This window comes from Pseudophryne corroboree, chromosome 6 (genome assembly GCF_028390025.1).
Source record: "Pseudophryne corroboree isolate aPseCor3 chromosome 6, aPseCor3.hap2, whole genome shotgun sequence".
In the NCBI taxonomy this organism is placed as follows: domain Eukaryota; kingdom Metazoa; phylum Chordata; class Amphibia; order Anura; family Myobatrachidae; genus Pseudophryne; species Pseudophryne corroboree.
The window spans coordinates 392165879-392189506 of NC_086449.1; the positions used below are offsets into that span (position 1 = coordinate 392165879).

Sequence of the window (23628 nt, forward strand, 5' to 3'; positions counted from 1 at the left end):
AGCACCTTCCCGTCTATTACGGCAACCTGCTAGAGTAGTGATACCAGTCATATACAATGTTTTATACACAAGTGGCAAATGGCTTTACTGTAGTACTGAATATAACATTTTTCATAAGTAATAGTCCTTTTACATTAGTAACTATTTTGCGAACGTAGGGGGTTATTTAGGTTTATTAGCAAACCAAAAAGTAAGCAAATCGGCAAAACCATGTTGCACTGCAGGTGGGGCAGATGTAACATGTGCAGAGAGATTTCAATTTGGGTGGGTTATGTTTGTGCATGGTAAATACTGGCTGCTTAATTTTGAGACTGCAATTTAGATTTCAGTATGAACACACCCCACCCAAATTGAAATCTCTCTGCACATTACATCTGCCCCACCTGCAGTGCAGCATGGTTTTGCCCAGTTGCTTGCTTTTTGGTTTGCTAACAAACCTGAATAAGGCCCATAGGGGTCATTCCGAGTTGATCGCTCGCAAGCTATTTTTTGCAGCGCTGCGAACAGATAGTCGCCGCCTATAGGGGAGTGTATTTTTGCTTTGCAAGTGTGTGATTGCATGTGCAGACGAGCAATACAAAAATGTTTTGTGCAGTTTCTGAGTAGCTCAGAACTTACTCAGCCGCTGCGATTACTTCAGCCTGTTCTTGCCCGGAATTGACATCAGACACCCGCCCTGCAAACGCTTGGACACGCCTGCGTTTTTCCAAACACTCCCAGAAAACTGTCAGTTGCCACCCACAAACGCCCTCTTCCTGTCAATCTCCTTGCGATTGGCTGTGCAAATGGATCCTTTGTTAAATCCATCACTCGGCAACGATCCGCTTTGTATCTGTACGACGTGCCTGCGCATTACGGTGCATACGCATGCGCAGTTGTGACCTGATCGCAGTGCAGGGAAAATCCTAGCGTGCGATCAGGTCAGAATGACCCCCATAGTTGCTTAGAAGAGTGCAACTGTAATATGCTTGATTTCTAGATGGGAGGGAGCATGACTAGCAAGTAAGGGCTGTGAGTATCATTTTTTCTCTATCGTCCTAAGTGGATGCTGGGGTTCCTGAAAGGACCATGGGGAATAGCGGCTCCGCAGGAGACAGGGCACAAAAAAGTAAAGCTTTACTAGGTCAGGTGGTGTGCACTGGCTCCTCCCCCTATGACCCTCCTCCAGACTCCAGTTAGATTTTGTGCCCGAACGAGAAGGGTGCAATCTAGGTGGCTCTCCTAAAGAGCTGCTTAGAGAAAGTTTAGTTTAGGTTTTTTTTCTTTACAGTGAGTCCTGCTGGCAACAGGATCACTGCAACGTGGGACTTAGGGGGAAAGTAGTAAACTCACCTGCATGCAGAGTGGATTTGCTGCTTGGCTACTGGACACCATTAGCTCCAGAGGGATCGAACACAGGCCCAGCCGTGGAGTCCGGTCCCGGAGCCGCGCCGCCGACCCCCTTGCAGATGCTGAAGCGTGAAGAGGTCCGGAAACCGGCGGCTGAAGACTCCTCAGTCTTCATAAGGTAGCGCACAGCACTGCAGCTGTGCGCCATTTTCCTCTCAGCACACTTCACTGGGCAGTCACTGAGGGTGCAGAGCGCTGGGGGGGGGCGCTCTGAGAGGCAAATATAAACCTTATACAAGGCTAAAAATACCTCACATATAGCCCATAGGGGCTATATGGAGATATTTAACCCCTGCCTGACTGGAAAAATAGCGGGAGAAGAACCCGCCGAAAAAGGGGCGGGGCCTATCTCCTCAGCACACGGCGCCATTTTCTGTCACAGCTCCGCTGGTCAGAACGGCTCCCAGGTCTCTCCCCTGCACTGCACTACAGAAACAGGGTAAAACAGAGAGGGGGGGCACATTAATGGATATATATATATATATTAAAGCAGCTATAAGGGAGCACTTAATATAAGGATATCCCTTGTATATATAGCGCTTTGTGGTGTGTGCTGGCAGACTCTCCCTCTGTCTCCCCAAAAGGGCTAGTGGGTCCTGTCTTCATTAGAGCATTCCCTGTGAGTTTGCGGTGTGTGTCGGTACGTGGTGTCGACATGTATGAGGACGATATTGGTGTGGAGGCGGAGCAATTGCCAAATATGCAGATGTCACCCCCCAGGGGGTCGACACCAGAATGGATGCCTTTATTTGTGGAATTACGTGATGGTTTATCTTCCCTTAAACAGTCAGTTGAGGACATGAGGCGGCCGGACAATCAATTAATGCCTGTCCAGGCGCCTCAAACACCGTCAGGGGCTGTAAAACGCCCTTTGCCTCAGTCGGTCGACACAGACCCAGACACGGGCACTGATTCCAGTGACGACGGTAGAAATTCAAACGTATTTTCCAGTAGGGCCACACGTTATATGATTTTGGCAATGAAGGAGACGTTACATTTAGCTGATACTACAGATACCGTAAAACAGGGTATTATGTATGGTGTGAAAAAACTACAAACAGTTTTTCCTGAATCAGAAGAATTAAATGACGTGTGTGATGAAGCGTGGGTTGCTCCTGATAAAAAGTTGATAATTTCAAAAAAGTTATTGGCATTATACCCTTTCCCGCCAGAGGTTAGGGCACGCTGGGAAACACCCCCTAAGGTGGACAAGGCGCTCACACGCTTATCCAAACAAGTGGCGTTACCCTCTCCTGAGACGGCCGCACTTAAGGATCCATCAGATAGAAAGATGGAAGTTATTCAAAAGAATATATACACACATGCAGGTGTTATACTACGACCAGCTATAGCAACTGCCTGGATGTGCAGTGCTGGAGTAGTTTGGTCAGAATCCCTGATTGAAAATATTGATACCCTAGATAGGGACAATGTTTTACTGTCGTTAGAACAAATAAAGGATGCATTTATCTATATGCGTGATGCACAGAGGGATATTTGCACACTGGCATCTCGGGTGAGTGCTATGTCCATTTCAGCCAGAAGAGCCTTATGGACACGACAGTGGACAGGCGATGCGGATTCAAAACGTCACATGGAGGTTTTGCCGTATAAAGGGGAGGAGTTATTTGGAGTTGGTCTATCAGACTTGGTGGCCACGGCTACTGCCGGGAAATCCACTTTTTTACCTCAAGTCACTCCCCAACAGAGAAAGGCACCGACCTTTCAACCGCAGCCTTTTCGCTCCTACAAAAATAAGAGAGCAAAGGGCTTGTCGTACCTGCCACGAGGCAGAGGAAGAGGGAAGAGACACCAACAGGCAGCTCCTTCCCAGGAACAGAAGCCCTCCCCGGCTCCTGCAAAAACCTCAGCATGACGCTGGGGCCTCTCAAGCGGACTCGGGGACAGTGGGGGGCCGTCTCAAAAATTACAGCGCGCAGTGGGCTCACTCGCAGGTAGACCCCTGGATCCTGCAGATAATATCTCAGGGGTACAGGTTGGAATTAGAGACGGATCCTCCTCATCGTTTCCTGAAGTCTGCCTTACCAACCGTCTCTTCCGAAAGGGAGAGGGTGTTGGAAGCCATTCACAAGCTGTACGCTCAGCAGGTGATAGTCAAAGTACCCCTATTACAACAAGGAAAGGGGTATTATTCCACTCTATTTGTGGTACCGAAGCCGGATGGCTCGGTAAGGCCTATTCTAAATCTGAAGTCCTTGAACCTCTACATAAAAAAGTTCAAGTTCAAGATGGAGTCACTCAGAGCAGTGATAGCGAACCTGGAAGAAGGGGACTTTATGGTATCCTTGGACATCAAGGATGCGTATCTACACGTTCCGATTTACCCCGCACACCAGGGGTACCTCAGGTTCATTGTTCAAAACTGTCACTATCAGTTTCAGACGCTGCCGTTCGGATTGTCCACGGCGCCTCGGGTCTTTACCAAGGTAATGGCCGAGATGATGATTCTTCTTCGAAGAAAAGGCGTATTAGTTATCCCATACTTGGACGATCTCCTAATAAGGGCAAGGTCCAGAGAACAGCTGGAGACAGCTTTAGCACTATCTCAAGAGGTGCTAAGACAACACGGGTGGATTCTGAATATTCCAAAATCCCATTTAATCCCGACAACTCGTCTGCTGTTCCTAGGAATGATTCTGGACACGGTTCAGAAAAAGGTTTTCCTTCCAGAGGAAAAAGCCAAGGAGTTATCCGATCTGGTCAGGAACCTCCTAAAACCAGGAAAAGTGTCAGTACATCAATGCACAAGAGTCCTGGGAAAAATGGTGGCTTCTTACGAAGCAATTCCATTCGGCAGATTCCATGCAAGAATATTCCAAAGGGATCTGTTGGACAAATGGTCAGGGTCGCATCTGCAGATGCACCTGCGAATAACCCTGTCACCAAAGACAAGGGTGTCACTTCTGTGGTGGTTGCAGAAGGCTCACCTATTAGAAGGCCGCAGATTCGGCATTCAGGATTGGATCCTGGTGACCACGGACGCCAGCCTGAGAGGCTGGGGAGCAGTCACACAAGGAAGAAACTTCCAGGGAGTATGGACGAGTCTGGAAAAGTCTCTTCACATAAACATTCTGGAACTAAGAGCAATCTACAATGCTCTAAGCCAGGCGGAACTTCTCCTGCAAGGAAAGCCGGTGTTGATTCAGTCGGACAACATCACGGCGGTCGCCCATGTAAACAGGCAGGGCGGCACAAGAAGCAGGAGTGCAATGGCAGAAGCTGCCAAGATTCTTCGCTGGGCGGAGAATCACGTGATAGCACTGTCAGCAGTGTTCATCCCGGGCGTGGACAACTGGGAAGCAGACTTCCTCAGCAGACACGATCTTCATCCGGGAGAGTGGGGTCTACATCCAGAAGTCTTCAACATGTTAATAGACCGTTGGGAAAGACCAATTGTAGACATGATGGCGTCTCGCCTCAACAAGAAACTGGACAAATATTGCGCCAGGTCAAGAGATCCACAGGCAATAGCTGTGGACGCACTGGTAACTCCTTGGGTGTACCAGTCAGTGTATGTGTTTCCTCCTCTGCCGCTCATACCAAAGGTATTGAAGATCATACGGCAAAGAAGAGTAAGAACAATACTAGTGGTTCCGGATTGGCCGAGAAGGACTTGGTATCCGGAACTTCAAGAGATGCTCACGGACGAACCGTGGCCTCTACCTCTGAGAAGGGACCTGCTACAGCAGGGTCCCTGTCTTTTTCAAGACTTACCGCGGCTGCGTTTGACGGCATGGCGGTTGAACGCCAGATCCTAAAAGGGAAAGGCATTCCAGAAGAAGTCATTCCTACCTTGATTAAGGCACGGAAGGAAGTCACCGTGAAACATTATCACCGCATTTGGCGAAAATATGTAGCGTGGTGCGAGGATCGGAGGGTTCCGACGGAGGAATTCCAACTGGGTCGTTTCCTACATTTCCTGCAATCAGGATTATCTATGGGTCTCAAATTGGGATCCATTAAGGTTCAAATTTCGGCCCTGTCAATATTCTTCCAAAAAGAATTGGCCTCTGTCCCTGAGGTCCAGACTTTTGTCAAGGGAGTACTGCATATACAGCCTCCTGTGGTGCCTCCGGTGGCACCGTGGGATCTAAATGTAGTTTTAGATTTCCTCAAATCCCATTGGTTTGAACCATTGAAAAAGGTGGATTTGAAATATCTCACATTGAAAGTGACTATGTTACTAGCCCTGGCCTCTGCCAGGAGAGTATCTGAATTGGCGGCTTTATCTTATAAAAGTCCTTATCTAATCTTCCATTCGGATAGGGCAGAACTGCGGACTCGTCCGCATTTTCTCCCTAAAGTGGTATCAGCATTTCATCTGAACCAACCTATTGTGGTGCCTGCGGCCACTAGCGACTTGGAGGACTCCAAGTTGTTGGACGTTGTCAGAGCCTTAAAAATATACATTGCAAGGACGGCTGGAGTCAGAAAATCTGACTCGCTGTTTATATTGTATGCACCCAACAAGTTGGGCGCACCTGCTTCTAAGCAGTCGATTGCTCGTTGGATTTGTAACACAATTCAACTTGCACATTCTGTGGCAGGCCTGCCACAGCCTAAAACTGTAAAAGCCCACTCCACAAGGAAGGTGGGCTCATCTTGGGCGGCTGCCCGAGGGGTCTCGGCATTACAACTCTGCCGAGCAGCTACGTGGTCGGGGGAGAACACGTTTGTAAAATTTTACAAATTTGATACCCTGGCAAAGGAGGACCTGGAGTTCTCTCATTCGGTGCTGCAGAGTCATCCGCACTCTCCCGCCCGTTTGGGAGCTTTGGTATAATCCCCATGGTCCTTTCAGGAACCCCAGCATCCACTTAGGACGATAGAGAAAATAAGAATTTACTTACCGATAATTCTATTTCTCGGAGTCCGTAGTGGATGCTGGGCGCCCATCCCAAGTGCGGATTATCTGCAATACTTGTACATAGTTATTGTTAACTAATTCGGGTTATTGTTAAGGAGCCATCTTTAAGAGGCCCTTTCTGTTGTCATACTGTTAACTGGGTTTAGATCACAAGTTGTACGGTGTGATTGGTGTGGCTGGTATGAGTCTTACCCGGGATTCAAAATGCCTCCCTTATTGTGTATGCTCGTCCGGGCACAGTACCTAACTGGAGTCTGGAGGAGGGTCATAGGGGGAGGAGCCAGTGCACACCACCTGACCTAGTAAAGCTTTACTTTTTTGTGCCCTGTCTCCTGCGGAGCCGCTATTCCCCATGGTCCTTTCAGGAACCCCAGCATCCACTACGGACTCCGAGAAATAGAATTATCGGTAAGTAAATTCTTATTATATTGTGCTAAGCTGCTGTCCAACCTGTACCCGTTAAATACGCGTGCACAGTTGTGTGCTCTACTGTTACTTGTATGCAGCTCCCTCTTCATATACAGAGTGCTAAGTGAGACATACTTTCCAACTTTCCTTGTAGAAGGGACAGACTCCAGACTGGGGCATTCACCCAAAATCAGTGATTGGGCAGATCTTGCTCTCTCCAGCCTGTTGTAGCTTTCACTACCTGCTGCTGCAGTATCTTAAGCACAGCTGCTGCTTGTCTGAATGCTAGATTGTGGGCACATGTTTGAAAAAAGGATAGGATAGGTTAATAAAATATGGAAAGCTTAGGCCTCCCTCTCCCCTCCAACCAAACCCGATATTTAAATGAATAATTAAGCCTCTTTACCTGTAACTAGCCATGATTATTAAATCAATAGCAGTCGCAATTAATAAATAGATCTGTATCCCCTCAACCAGCCCCAGCCTTAAAGTAATGGTTTTCAAATGTAATAAATAGATCTGTTTCTCCACAAATTAAGCACTACATTCAGTTATAGCCCCCATACTAACCTAGCATTAAAATAATAGTCCCATCACCGCAACCAAAATCAATAGGCCCCACCATACCACTACCGTAACATTATATAACTCCTAACATCACCCCACCTGCAGATGAATAACTCCCACCCACCATTAAGTGATTGGCCCCACCATTACCACACAAATAAATAGCTCATGACTTTTTTTTCCATCTAGCACTGCATCTTGCTGTTTGCACACACGTAACATGCCAGCAGAACTGTCTGCTGGGATATGCTGCAAGGTGGCAGATCCTGGGGGAAAGGCCAGGCACCAGGAAGGATAGAGTGGCCTGCCGTGGATGCCACAACCAGTTAGAGACACTCTCTGAGTGTGTGCCAGTCCTTTACATATTGTCCAATCTGTGTGTGAATGTTATTGCTAGTCTGTGATTTTTATTTATTTTTTGACTCTTTCAGAACATGGTGGGTGCAGGGGAAGTTGATGAAGACCTGGAGGCTGAAACAAAAGAAGAATGTGAGAAATATGGCAAAGTAGCAAAATGTGTTATATTTGAGGTTAGTACAATAGCTGTTTTTTTTATTGCAGAATTATTTGTTATAGTTGTATGAATTAACAGTGAATTCTACATATCCAAGTGTTGTATTCATGTTGGCAAATGTGTACCATGCATAGCTAGAAGTATGTATTGCCAGTACCTATTTATAGTAGCAGGATTGCACAACTGACATACTGAAATACTTCCTTATTCTGATTCTGTTGATGGTGAGCTTGAATTGTGTGTAAAATACCGCCATTTTGGTTTGCCCTGCATGGTTATGGTTAGTATGTGGGTTTGTAAAGGTGATGGTATTACTTTAGGATATAACCCATTTTCTTTAAAGCTGACAATCCACTAGTCTTGATTTTATTTTATGCCACACATGATTTTCCTAAGCACTCTTTCATTGCTGTTTTATTAGTGCTATTGGCTTTTTGGTGGCTGTTTAGATACACCAGATGAGAGCGAAAAACACGTGGGGTGGAATGCCACGCACCAAATTATGCAGTCTGCAAGAGAGCCAGGATTTTTATCTAAGCCCAAAGCATACACCAAAAAGCTACGCTACATTTCAGTGGCTTAACCACTTCACTGACCAGTTTTTAAATGTTTTTTTTTTTTAAGCGCTTTTTTTTCCCCCACAGAGTGTAAAACTTTTTTTTTAATGTGTGTGTGTGTGGATATATAGATTTTTTTGGTCAACCCCATATGGTTGACATGGACAAAAGGTCAACATAAGAAAAGTCTCCAGGGTCAAAGGGTTCACATGACAATGGTTGACACACCTTTTATTACATTGTAGGGGTTAGTGTGAATAATTTTGGCATCTGTGACCACCACTTGTAGAAACGCGTCACCTCCCACAAGGTTACGAAAGGTTATGATTTGTGACATGGAAAGTCAAGGGTGGAGAAAGTATACAAAATCGTGAAAAAAAAAAAGTGTCGACCATACGTGTGTCAACCGTTGTCATGTCAACCATATGAACCTGATGACCTTTTTCAGTGTCAACCGTTCATATGCCAACCTCGTGCCTATCCACCATATGGGGTCTACCTAATGACTGTCGACCCCTAGTACGGATCCTGTGTCCATAGGCTCCCATTGTGAAATTACTATCCCCACCCCGTGGCGTTAGATCTCCAGCATTATCTATCACTAGCCCTCTATTGGTAATAGATCCCAGTGTCAATGAGCCCCCCACAGTTTAGTGTCCACTCCTCCCCATGTGTCATGTGTGTGTCATTTTTAGTGTATATAATCCCCACCCCTCTTATTGCAGAGCTCAGTGGGGCCCCGCAGGAGGGACTGATCATCAGTCCCTCCTGCTGTAGATAATCTCTGAACACACAGAGATCAGCATAGATGTGCTGGGGAGGGGCTGCAGCAACATGAGGACGTCTGTTCTGCACATGCAGAACGGATTTCCTCCTTTCATGACAGGGGCAGCAGTTGGCCAGCCAGACGTATGTGATGCAACCTGGCTGAAGTCACATCAGATGTGTTTATGCCAGGCAAGTGGTTAAAGGAACACAAAGTTGCCAATCCAGTATTGCAAAGTATATGTCCAGATTGTAGAGGTGATAGAGACTTAGCCAAATAGATTCAAAACTATAGTTACACATAAATGTACTTCTGCCAAGTAAAAGCAGTTTCTTATTTAAATGCTTTGTCTTTATTATAGAAAAAAATTGTTTTGGCATTTGACATTAGAAAGTATTTTGGGTTGACCAATGGTATGAATTGTGAATAAATACATTCTGATTTGATGCTGTAACAAGATAAAGTGTCATATTTATTATTTTATGCCCTAAAACTATAATTTCTTATTGCAGCAATAAGAAATGATTTTTCAAAGAGATATATTAAAAATGCATTCAAGGACTCTGGAAGACAAAATAGTAAAATGATGGCTTATGCCAGGGCTTGACAGTTTTTTTTTTTTCTAAAATCTAGTAGCCAGCTTAAAAGTTTAGGAGCCAGATCGTCACCCACCAAAGAATATTAAAACTTGTATAGAGCACCATACAAGCCCCTTCAACGCCCCTCAGACCTCCACACATGGCTGTTCAGTGCCCATCAGATAATCTCTGGTGCACAACTTATATATTTCTCTTACATCCTTGGGGATACTGGGAATCTATCAGAGAAGTTCTAAATATCCCTGATAAGGTGGCAGAGGAGACTGAGGAATCTTATTTTAATATAAAAAATAAATCCTCTGCCGCTTTTCCTGTGTCAAAGGAACTAAATACCCTGTTTGTAGAACCGTGGGATAATCTTGATAGGAAATTTAAAATCCCTAAAAGGTTGATATCATCTTTTCCTCCTGAGGATAGGAAAAAATGGGAAAATCCACCGATAGTGGATGCGTCAGTTATCCAGGCTGTCACGGAAAATTGTATTGCCTGACCCGGGTGCAGCCTCCCTAAAAGACACGGCTGATCGTAGAATTGAGACTACACTCAAATCTTTGTATACAGCTGCACCATAGCATGTGGGTGGATTACTAAGGCCATCGCCAAATGGTTGGGTAACCTACTTGAGGGTTTACCTTGTTTCAGGGAGAGATTATTTTCTCCTGCAACATATACAGGACTCTGCAAACTTTGTGGTGGAAGCCATAAAAGAAATAGGCTTGCTTAATGCACACACCACAGCTACGGCAGTGTCAGCACGCAGAGGCTTATGGCTACGCCAGTGGACTGCTGACACGGACTCCAGGAAAGGCTTGGAAGGCCTAAACTTCATAGGAGAGGCCTTATTTGGAGATGAACTAGACAAATGGATCTCCAAAGCTACTGAGGGTAAGTCCTTCTGCAGCTCCCCCAGCCAGGAAAGCCTACTCAGGACCTAATCTACAGTCCATTCGGACTGCCTAGTTCAAGGGCAAGACCGGAGGTTCTTCTACAGGCGCTAGAGGTAAACCACGCAAACCAGCAACTGCTCAAGCTCTGCTTCCTCAAAGCCTTCAGCATGACGATGGACCGAGATACCTGGAGGACTGTTGGGAGCCCGACTAAAAAATTTTAGTCACATCTGGACAGCTTTGTGCCAGGATTCCTGGGTCATAGATCTTATTTCCCAGGGCTACAGACTGGAGTTTCAGAAGCTCTCACCTCACAGATTCTTCAAATCAGGCTTACCAGTTTCACAAGAGGCAAGTTTAACCTTACAGGACGGTATTCAAAAACTGGTACAGACTCAGGTCATTGTTCCAGTGCCACCTCATCTGCAAAACAAGGGCTATTATTCCAACTTGTTTGTAGTACCGAAACCGGACGGTTCGGTAAGACCGATTTTGAACCTCAAGTCGTTGAACCCGTACTTACGAGTGTTCAAATTCAAGATGGAGTCTCTGAGAGCGGTGATCTCTGGTACGGAGGAGGGGGAATTCCTAGTGTCCCTGGATATTAAGGATGCGTATCTACACATTCCGATCTGGCTGCCTCATCAGGCTTATCTACGGTTTGCACTACAGGACTGCCACTACCAGTTCCAGGCCCTGCCATTTGGTCTCTCCACGGCACGAGAGTATTCACCAAGGTGATGGCAGAGATGATGTTTCTACTCCGTAAACAGGGAGTGAACATAATTCCGTACCTGGACGATCTTCTAATAAAGCCACTGTCCAGGGAGCAGTTGTTGGAAAGCATTGGCCTCGCAACCAGACTACTCCTGGATCACGGGTGGATTCTGAACTTACCAAAATCTCACCTGGAACCGACCAGAAGCTTCCTTTCCTGGTAATGATACTGGACACAGAGTCTCAGATAGATAGTGTTCCTTCCCTTGGAGAAGGCTATGGTAATCCCAGTCGATGGTTCGGGCTGTCCTGAAGCCAACCCGGATCTCTGTGCATCTGTGCATTCGCCTTCTGGGGAAAATGGTGGCCACTTACGAGGCGCTTCAGGATGGAAGGTTTCATGCGAGGCCCTTCCAGCTGCATCTGTTGGACAAATGGTCCGGATCGCATCGTCACATGCACCAGAGGATCTGTTGTCGCCAAAAGCCAGAATCTCCCTTCTGTGGTGGCTTCATACTCTCGTCGAGAGCTGGAGGTTCGGGATTCAGAATTGGATTCTGCTAACCACAGACACAAGCCTCAGAGGTTGGGGAGCAGTCACCCAGGGGGTGCAGTTTAAAGGAAGTCGGGAACTCATCTTTTCCTTCCAATAAACAACTTGGAACTCGGGGCAATCTACAACGCTCTTCTGCAGGCCTCATCTCTACATTGGAATCAGGCCATTCAAGTCCAGTCGAACAATGTAACGGTGGTAACGTACATAAACTAACAGGGCGGAACGAAAAGCAGAGCAGCAATGTCAGAGGTGTCAAGAATTCTCCTCTGGGCGGAGAAACCAGCGATGGCGGTCTTCATTCCGGGAGTAGACAACTGGGACGCAGACTTCCTCAGCTGACACGACCTGCACTCGTGGGAGTGGGGCCTCCACCCGGAGGTGTTCCGGTGGCTGACACCTCGGTGGGGATATCCACAGATTGACATGACGGCCTCTCAACTCAACAAGAAGCTCAAGCGGTACTGTTCCAGGTCGAGGGACCCACAAGCAGTGGCGGTAGACGCTATGACAACTCCATAGGTCTATCAGGTGGTGTACGTGTTTCCTCCACTTCCTCTGATCCCAAGAATTCTAAAGAGAATAAAAAGGGAAAAGGTTCAAGCAATCCTCATTGCTCCGGACTGGCCTCGAAGGGCCTGGTACGCGGATCTTCTCGAGATGCTGATCGAAGATCCGTTGCCTCTACCTCTTCGCGAGGATCTTCTGCAACAGGGCCTGTTCATCTATCAAGACTTACCGCGGCTACGTTTAACGGCATGGAAGTTGAACGGCTGATTCTAGCCAGGAGAGGAATTCCAGACAAGGTCATCCCGACTATAATCCAAGCCAGGAAGGGGATAACTTCTAAACATTGGAACACCGTATATGGAAGAAGTATGTCTCTTGGTGTGAAAGCAGACCATATTCTGCGGTGGATTTTCATCAGGAACGTCTCCTGCTTTTTCTGCAGTTGGGAGTGGATGTGGAACTACGCCTAGGCTCCAATAAAGTCCAGATTTCGGCCTTGTCTGTTATCTTTCAGAAACAATTGGCTTCTCTCCCTGAGGTCCAGACGTTTTTGAAAGGTGTTCTGCACATCCAGCCTCCCTTTGTGTCTCCCACGGCCTCTAGGGATCTCAATTTGGTGCTGCAGTTCCTCCAATCGGACTGGTTCGAACCGTTACAGGAGGTTGACGTAAAGTACCTTACGTGGAAGACAGTCACACTGTTGGCCTTGGCTTCAGCAAGACGTGTGTCTGAGCTAGGGGTGTTGTCTCACAAGAGCCCCTACTTAATTTTCCATGAGGACAGAGCTGAACTCAGAACTTGTCTGCAATTTCTTCCTAAGGTGGTATCCACGTTTCACATCAACCAACCTATTGTGGTCCCGGCTGTTACGGACACATCTGCTACTACAAAGTCTTTGGATGTTGTGAGGGCTTTGAAGGTGTACGTAAAGAGGACAGCTCGTCGCAGGAAATCCAACTCGCTGTTCGTTCTCTATGATCCCAATAAAATTGGGTGTCCTGCTTCAAAGCAGTCTATTGCACGCTGGATCAGGCTCACTATCCAGCATGCTTATTCCACGGCAGGATTGCTGGTTCCAAAATCTGTACAGGCCCACTCTACTAGGTCAGGGAGTTCGTTGGCGGCTGCCCGGGGTGTCTCGGCTTTACAGCTTTGCCGAGCAGCTACTTGGTCAGGTTCGAACACGTTTGCAAAGTTCTACAAGTTCGATACTTTGGCCTCTGAGGACCTTTAGTTTGGTCAATCAAGTTCTGCAAGAACCTCGGCACACTCCCACCCGGTTTGGGAGCTTTGGTACATCCCCATGGTACTAAATGGAGTTTCCTAGACTGAGTCTGGTAGGAGGGGCGTAGAGGGAGGAGCCAGCGCACACACTCAAATTCTTAAAGTGCCCAAGGCTCCTAGTGGACCTGTCTATACCCCATGGTATTAAATGGAATCCCAGTATCCCCTACGGACTACGAGAAAAGGATTTAAGGTAGGTACTGAAAATCCTATTTATACCACAGTTCTGCCCTCAATTCGTAGTAAGCCACATAGCAGGGCCCCACTTCATAGCATGCCACACAGAAGGTTCCACATTTCATAGCATGCCATATAGCAGGGATGCCAATCTATAGTATGCCGTACAGTAAGACCCCCAAACTATAGCATGCCATACAGCAGGGATCCCAATACATAGTAGGCCAAAGTAGTATATATTCTCGACATTAATTCGTGTAAACACAATGGTGACTGAACATAGGCACAGTTGATATGTGCTTATAGCTCCCTTTTCAAATATATGAGGCTAGCCTCCCAACAGTGTATTTGTTGTGATTAATTTTTCACTACCTTTCCTTATGGGAACTGCTTCCAGGACCCGAAGTCTGCTGATGACTATCCCCAGTTCAGCGACTGCAGGGATCAGTTGTTTCAAGGTGGCTGATGTTGTAGTGGGCTTGAGTGGTATGCCCTACATCCGATCCCCAGGGCAGGATGGTGGCTGTGGGGATCAGAGCTTCAGTGTGACAGGTGCAGCCAGGGGCGGATTGGGATGGAAAACCAGCCTGGGAAATTTGTGAGAGCAACCCTAAGGGGATGTGTGGTCTGAGGGGGTGGGGAGGAGACTGCTAAGGGGGGCGGGGTCACTCATTTTAGGACCTGATTGTACGCAGTTGCAGCCCTCCTTGCGTCTTTTGCTGCAGTTGTGTCTGAGACCAGGCAGATTGGGAACTATAAGTGTCCGTGTAATATTTAGTAGAAGTTGCCCGACATGGGCAGCACAAGAGGTATAACATACCGTGTATCCATGGCAGCGTCACTGGATGGCAGAGTTGCTATACTGCAGAGATGGAATAACAGAATGGATGCGGACAATGCAGTGTGGTGAGCTACCTGTCGTGGGGGGTGGGGCCACATCACAAAACAGGCCCCACGGACACGTCAGCCTACCGGGAATCTTCCTTGTGGACCCTATGCACGATCCGCCCATGGATGCAGCAGCGGGACTTCACTTTTCACCATCACCACTGATGGTGTGCTGGGACTGAGCACTGAATCTTCAGAGCTGGCAGCAGGTATTGAGTACTGTGTCCAGAGACCTCCAGGAACGGTAGTAAGCTTGTGCTGATCTTCATGGCTACGGTCTACATGGAATCAGCACCAGCTGACTTCAGGTACCGGAGATCTATGGACACAGCTCTCACTACCCGCTGCCTGATCTGAAGGCACAGCATTCTGTCCCCCCACATCATCAGCAACCATGATAGTGGGAATGGGTTTGGCGGGGCTGAACTGAGCTCTGCAGTGGGAGTTTTGAAGACAAAAGAGCGCTCACAAACTTCCTCCAATCTAGAAACATGGGTGGGTTCTCATTCATCATGACGACTGTTTTGCAACACACAACATAAAAACTTCCATCTCGTCCCTCACAGGTCTCTAGACCCAGCCAATTGAGATCAAACTATATAGATCAGACCACAGCAAAATCTAGTCGCCTGGACTAAAATTTTACTTGCCAAGGTGACCTGGTGCTCAAGACTTGTTGAGCCTTGGTTTATGCTATCACTTTACTTCTGGGTTTGGTCCTGGCATTCTTACTGCACAGGCATTGGACCAGGCATGTGCAATAAGTGGGTTAGATATTGCTGGCAACTTTGAATAGTCACTTTTCGAAGCTTTGTACATTTCACAGTTAAGCAGCCCCTATAAAAAATCGTGAGGATACATCAGTTTTGTGGATATCTTCCAAAGACATGTTTTCGGAGTATATCCTGCAAAACCTGGTTAATAAGTAGGCCCCTAAAATATGAAAATGCTAAAGGTAATGAATACTTTTTATTGCCACTTTGTATTTATTGACAAAGTGTCTGAATTCTCAGCTTCCAAAACTTTTTATTTTTTACCTTTTGTGTGCAAACGGGTTGGGTATGAAATGTCGGCGGTCACATGACCGACCGCGGCATCCCGAAAGCGGAGGCGGGTTAGTATTTTACACCTCTTCCCTTCCCAAACCTTCCATCCCTAGTGTCTAACCCCAACCCCCACCCTGATACTCGCCTTCTAAAATACCAGAATGTAATCAGTTTTACCAGGCTTTTATCACCTTAGTGTGAGTTATCGGAAGCAGCATAACTGTTGTTTTGTGTGTGGAATTTAAAAGACAGAATGTATACAGTGGTTTGCATTTTTTGTAAGCTGATTTGTACTTATCACAATTGTTTTGTTTTTCCTAGACCCCTGGTGCTCCAGATGAGGAAGCAGTGAGGATATTTTTGGAATTTGAGCGTGTAGAATCCGCTATAAAAGGTCAATTACATAGCTGTTGTAAAGCCTGACTAATCGGAGAGGTTTCTGTGTGTGGGAGAGGAGGTTCCAGGATAATAAAAGTGCCTAATGATTACACTCTAATAATGGATTTCACTTGTTAGCTCCCAAGTATTTATTGTAAAAATAATTTTAAACCTTTGTTTTTTTTATCAACCATGTTACAACACTACTTTTTAGATTTTAATTGTTTTAATTATTAACCCAAACTTGCAAAAAAAAAGTGTGAAAGCAAAACAAATACTTCAGTGAGCTAATCAGAATTTTCACAGCCTTGTTTTCTGCCTTAGAACTTGTAGAAATTGATTTTCTACTTCATAGATAAGTTTTAAAATGTATTACTTTTCAAATAAATCACAGCCTTAAAAATAATGGCCATTTCATAGCATAAGCGACTACAAATATACAGTTGTAGCTGCAATCGCTTTAACTCCACCTGACAGGCTTTTTATAAACTATTCTGCAGATCCTTTATCTCCAAATGACAATTTGGAGATATGATTATGTCCATACCAGGACTAAATTTTGTCGAAGACTGCCAGGAACTAATTTGTTTAGTTCTTGGCCAGGTTATCCACAAAAACTGATTGCTGTATGTATGTGTGCATGGCACTTTTACAGTAGAGGGAGATCACCCCCCTTTGTCTGAATCAGGCTTTTTCTTGTAATAATGGATTCAAGCAAATTGTCTGTACTTGTAGTTTTTTACCAGTTACCGTTAGTTCCAGTTTATAGTGGATCTGTATGTGCTATTAATAGACAAGACCAACAATTGAAATTCCCCAGTGTCCCCATGGATAGATAATAACGGAAACCAATTCTGTTTTTTCCCCTATCGAATATCTCCATATATGTTACAGTTATACCTTTTTGGTACCTCCTCTATGTTCTGTAGATAAAGAAAAATCTATTTTAAGATTGGGATAAAGCACTGTTGAACGTTTTTGTGTGAACATTACCTTTAGAGGAAGAGCAGGGCAAAATCGGATTTCATTTTAGGGAACAAGATTTTAATAATCTGATACAAGGATGGGGACGGTGTATTTTCAGGGGTGTTACCAGTCATTCCTCTTAGCCAAAGCAGGGCCGAAACTAGGATTTTCGTCACCCGGGGCGGGGCAGCAATTAGTCGTCTCCAGCCCCCCCCCCAAAAAAAAAAAAATAAATAAAAAAAAAAAAAAAATGATGATAATAATTAAAAAAACACACAAAAACACAAAACAAACAAGCCCTATCAGACTAAAATAATCAGATTATCTAAAAAATTTAAAAAAGGGGATACTACTGGACAATATTCCCCTATGTGCCTCAAATGCCAAATGTGTCACATGCGCCGCCAGCGTGTTCAACTACAGGACATGCTCCTCTGTGTGTCCCCATACATTGCACTATATTATAACACGTCATCACCACTGCACTACATCACTATACTACATCCTCTACACCCTGAACTACATCACTGCACTACATACTCTATATGCTACACTACGTCCCCTTATATGTTACACCACATCAGTGCACTACATGCCCCTATATACTGCAATACATTACTACACTACATACCCTATATGGTACACTACATCACTGCACTACATCCCACTATAAGCTACACCAAATCCCCCCATCTGGGAGGCAAAGCGGAGGTTGATACTGCCAACTGGGTGCACAGTGCACTTCTATAGCTTGTACGGTGTACCGCACGCTAGTCGCAGCACTGCATGGCAAATAAGAGAGTTTAAGACAGTAGCCAACATAGGAGCAGGGCCGTCTTTTCGTATGGGCTCAGTGGGCTCTTGCCCAAGGGCCCCTGGAGTAAAAGGGCCCTAGGCTGATAGCTGAGGGTCCCCTCTTTCCAGGGGTACCAGATTTTTTTAAATTGGCCCTGGGGAACCAGAGATATCCGACTTCAAAGCAGTGGGCCCCATCCAAGCCTGTTAATTGTTCTTTCCAGCCAGATATCTTGGGTTCTGTCTGACTTGAGAGTATTTCTGAGAGAACAAACCAAAAGCTGGGACACTCCCCTTTCACTGGACACTGGCACCTTGTCTCTACTATGCCCAGAACCAGAGATATCAGCCTTCAAGCAGCTAGTCCCTGCTCCAGCTCCACACGCCTAATATGCAGTTTTATATTTTTGTTGGTGGATTGCTCTGGCTCCTGAAGTCTGATCCCCAAGTCCCCAGTACCTCCTGAAAGGTGGGACTCTCAAATTTTTTTTATCCCATTAAAGCTAAGAAATCTATTTCCAAGAACTGGACATATCTGCAGTAAAGCAAGCTGCCCAACCACCGGAAAATGATGAATATTAAGCCCACTCCACTATCCACCCCTGCCCTGTGTATTAAACGCCCCCCTACCACCCTGGAAGTCATGTACCAGGGCCCCTTCATTCAGCACAATGTCCCTTTCTACAGCTTAGTGTTCTCCTTCCTGCCCCATTTGTGCAGTATAGGAGTAATTAACAGAAACTATTTCTCCAGGTCCTACATGATAAGCGAAAGATAGAACCCCCTACCCCCCGCGTAACATCAAAGCTGCCGCTGATAGCACCCCCCAACCCTACCGCTGATGGGTGGGTAGAGGGGCTCCAGTGCATTGCTGTGCCCAGGGGCCTACACTACTGTTAAGACGGCTCTGCATAGGAGAGGTCCTAGGTACTCGAGATCACCCGCACAGTGTTGGAGCCAGCTGCGGGCAGACAGATGGGTCAGATACATTGCCCTGGAAGCTGTCTGCTGTCTCACTGGAGCAGCACAGCACTGCCGTTTAAAAAAAAAAAAAAAAAAAGCTTGCTCCTCTAACTCCTTGGCACCCCCTGAAATCCTGCACCCGGGGCGCATGCCCCCTTAGCCCATCAGAAAGCAAAGGTGTCACTATCTCAGTCTTGCTAAAAATAAATAAATCTGTATTTTGGATATGGGATATGCCACCTTTATTTAAAAACATTTGTAAAAAGTAAAATTGATAAATCAAATTAATTTGAATGGAATAAGTAGCATCCCAATACCTTCCTCCGCCACTTAATTAAATAAATATAAAACATTTTTTCTTGATTTGTCAGTCAAAATAGAGGGGTGAGCACACAAAACACAGGAGGAATGAATAGATAACCCTCCCTCACACCCAAGTGTAATGATCAAAGCGGGGAGTGCCCGGGGACCCCCCCACCCCCCCCCACACACACACACACACACACCACCACCACCAGTCATCCACAAGCAGCTTATCACATTGGCATCTTGAGAAGAGGGCACCTTAGGCAATTCCAGATTTAGTTCACTTCAGTCATTTGTAGTGTGCAGGTGTGTTTAAAAAAAAAACACATTATTTTTGTGGGGATTCTCATCTTTTCTTTCTGCGTGGATTACAACGCATCAAAAAATAAAAAAATATATGTACGGTATATTTTTAAATGATTGTTAAAGTGATTTTAATTAGGATTTCTTCCCTTTTTTTTTTATGTCCGTTATACTCACTAGGCTAGAGCAGAACTTTTCCTCACCAGCTCTGCAATTAAAATTTTTAGGGATTTGGAGGACAGGGGCACAGTGCTTTTAGAAAATGTTTTTTTCTTATTATAGAGGGGACTGTTTCTTACAGGAGATATCCTCTTCAAATGCTCCTCCTTTGGTTTCTTGTATGTGCCTTTTGGTTGAGAAGAACATTTCCAGGCTCACTCTGAGTGAGCAATGTTGTAAAATGCTTCAGGCACAAAGATGGTACAGTAGATATAATAAAGATATTCTTGATGTCCCCTCACTCATGATATATGTAAGCCATAAATACAGTCATGGCGACCAGTATTTTCAGGAAGAAAACTGAAAAGCCGTTCACTGTAAAAATGGGTCTGGTTCCTATGGTAAAAAGTGCATCTGGTCATTAAAACTTAGCAGTTTGTGAATTTTGAGGCAGATGCTCATTGATTGAGAAGTTGATTGAACATTAGGTGACTTTCATGTAAGCTAGAACAAAGGAACCATGTGGCAGATATAATGAGCCTGGAGAAGTGATAAGTGCACGGTGATAACACACCAGCCAATCAGCTTCTGTTTACATATTGGGGCTGATTGGCTGGTGCGTTATCACCTTGCACATCGCACTGCATTATCACTTCACCAGGTTTAATACATCTGGCCCCTTGTTCTAGTTTGCACATAGCACTGTGAATCCCCTAAACACTACATCTCTGTTGTAACCATGGTCCATGAAGAAACCGCAATATACAAGGGTGGTTCAAGAAATAAAGTAACAAGACCTCTCATTGCGTAAATTTATTCAACTCGTACACATACGTATGATCAGTAGTATGGCCTTGGTACACATTTTTGCACATATTCCCCATTCTTGTCTAAGCATTTGTTCCAACAGTACACTGTTGGCACAAATGAAGCCAGGGCAGGACTGCTTGCTGAACCTCACCGTTTGTTGTGAATCGCCTTCCACCCAGGTGCTTCTGTAATGGTTCAAAGAGATGGAAATCATTCTGTTCCAAGTCAGGGCTGTAGGGAAGATGGTCCAGTACCTCCCAATGGTAGCGCCGTAACAACTCACGCGTTCAGTTGACTGAGTCTGTCCTGCATTATCAAAGGCAGTGCACCAAACCTGTTTCCGTGACATGACATTATTACCATTCACCTCTACAAGTTGGCTATGAATGTCAACTTCTGAAGTGTCCCTCAGACACAGAAATCTGATCACACTACACACCTCTGCCATCTTACAATTGATATTGAGACAGTATGATTGACATGAGGGAAAGCCTAATGGCCATGAGGGGACGCAGTGGTCTACCTGCTCTGGCCTGGGGATAAAGTAGTATGAAAAAGAGAACATTACATACATGAGAGATCTTGTTACTTTCCCTTACTTATTGAACCACGCTTGTATTTCAATTCATTTCACTCGATATAATAGTTTGAGACCTATCATTCTACAACAGCTGAAAATTAGATGTTTGGAGCAATTGTTTCATAACTTTTCCTTCTGTTTCAGCTGTGGTGGATCTAAATGGGAGATACTTTGGTGGCCGAATTGTTAAGGCGGGCTTCTACAATCTGGACAAGTTCAGAACTCTGGACCTCGTAGATTGATAATTATTAGTCCTGTTTGATGGGAGACATCTGCTCATTGAAAGAAATATCTAAATATGTCACGTTTATTGTGATAAGGTTTTTTTTTTTTCGTGTTTTATAGTATAAAAACATTTTTAAAACCACAAAATTCTTGTGTCCTTTTTATGGCAGATTTGTTTTTCTTTTCGTATAAACCATGTGTGTACTGATTTTCTAGTGCCATTTACATTTTTCTCTTGTTAATCACATTTCTGCCAGACTACTATTTAACGCTGTGTTATTAGAGCAAAATAAATGTAGTTTTATCTGCTTCATCAGATTCCTAACATTCCAGTCAAACAGCACTATTGATTTATTTTTACAATAGCTAATTTTGGTTTCTACATCTAAGTATTTTTAAGTTACTACAGATCTTTTTTTTTTGTTTTGTTTTTTTATTCCTTATAAATTTAACCTAATTATGAAATTAATCAAAACTTTACTTTAAATGTTAAAACTACAGCAGTGTTATTTTCAGAGTACAAATTATTTTTCTTAACTATATATTAATATCTATTTGCTCATGGTATTAAGGGTCATTAATACAATATTGTACTTTTGAGATTCAAATAACATTTTAAAGAAACTTTCATATTTATTATTTGTCTGAACAAAAACATTTTTTGTTTTCTATTCTACAGCACGTGTACATTGTGCTTTTGAATAAAGTTATCTCTTGAAACTTTAATCTTCATTACCTAAACAACTTACTTTTACTATTACTTTTAATATCTCATGGGGTTTAAGGCAGCAACATAGGGGGTCATTCCGACTTGATCGTAGCTGTGCGATGCTTTTGTACTTGTAGAGTAACTCCCAGCCAGCGCAACTCCTGCGGCTGGCCGGGAGCTACTCATCGCTGCCCGGCTCGCAGTGGCTGCGTGTGACATCATGCAGCCACTGGGGCCCGCCCCCACACGGTCCGACCACAACTGCGTTGGCCGGACCACGCCCACAAAACGGCGGCCAAACTCCGCTGTGCCACCCCCTCCCACCTAGCGACCGCCTCTGCCTGTCAATCAGGCAGTGGCGATTGCTAGGCAGCGACAGCCGTCGGCTGTCAGCCATGCGCAGTTCTACCCTGAATGCTGCGCTGCGAAGAACTGCAGTGAGTGTTCAGGTCAGAATGACCCCCATAGTGCAGTGTGCACAAATGCCATATGCAATTCAATAAACCTTAAACATTTATAATGTGTAACAACATATTTCTTAATAAACATTCATATTCCAAGGCTATAATTTAAGACCTACAGATGTATTTTTATACATCATTGCTGCAGTCACACCATGCAGCCCATCTTGGTGTGCAAGGTCATCTGAGATTATGCTAGCATCTGGCGTCATTTTAGCTGAAAATGCTTAGTCGCAACGTGATGAGGCTAGGGTGCACAAGGAGACTGTGCTGATTAATTTGACACTGTATGTGTGTGTGTAACGGAGTCTCTAAATCTGCTTACAAAGTGCTACGATGCACCAGGCGTGCTTTTTATGTCATAACATTGTTCTTCATATACAGACTCTCAAATTAATCCGCAGTCTCCTGATGTGCAGTTGCATCCTCGTGAATAAGATGCGTTTTTTGGCAAATGGACGCCCAACGTTCACGGGACCTGGTGGCTCACTCGCACCAGACATCTTTCTCTGCGTGCTGTATTGAGGCTAGATGTATGAGGACACATCTGTACATATGCCAGCAGACCTTGACGCTGTCTGATTCGGGAGGTACTTATGAATCACATCATTGTCTGCAGGAGTGTGCCAACACGCTACTAACGTTACTTAAAGCACTGTAACTGGGCTGGCACACCAACTTATAACATGATGCTTTAACATCATGTTAACATTTTTAGTTCTGACCTGTTTACAATGCTTTGAGTAAAGTTAGTTTATACTCTCATCAGACAATATGATAGTTGGCATTAGGGATATCTAAAAATCATTACCAGTTCCCTTTCATTTGTGAAGTTGTCTGCAGTAAACTATTGGAGTTCTAGTTTCAGTAGGCTGGCTAGGAACGTGCACTTGTCATTCCACTAAGACATGAAGTTTGTCTCTCTCTATCTAAATTAATAGCCACATTTAGATCTTTGTTTTAATTTAGCTTTAACTGTTTATTGATTGTGTAGACTAAACTAAATTAAGAAGACGCACAATTTACTTTCACTGCTCATTGTGGCAAGTTTGACAGTTAACTGAAATAGATGTTAGTATAATGTTTAAATACAGCTTGGAGTCTGTGAGCAATGTTGTAAGCTAATGGCATGGATTCAAATGGATTAAGAGTGACCTTTAGCGTTCATTTGATATAGTACATTGTGCTAAACAATTACCCTGTCAATTCACATTATTATGACC

The 23628-nt window shown here is 44.8% G+C and overlaps 1 protein-coding gene across 4 annotated transcripts in view; it reads left to right on the forward strand.

Moving 5' to 3' along the window:
* The window catches only part of RBM17 (RNA binding motif protein 17), a 107166-nt gene extending 85620 nt beyond the window's left edge, over nucleotides 1-21546 (forward strand). For all 4 annotated transcript variants that reach the window (XM_063926798.1, XM_063926801.1, XM_063926800.1 and 1 more), the window contains 3 exons: nucleotides 7684-7782; nucleotides 16072-16144; nucleotides 21155-21546. In XM_063926798.1, the coding sequence (XP_063782868.1) occupies nucleotides 7684-7782; nucleotides 16072-16144; nucleotides 21155-21252 (270 nt within the window). In that variant the 3' untranslated portion in view covers nucleotides 21253-21546. The remainder of the gene's footprint in view (nucleotides 1-7683; nucleotides 7783-16071; nucleotides 16145-21154) is intronic.
* The last annotated feature ends 2082 nt before the right edge of the window (nucleotides 21547-23628 follow it).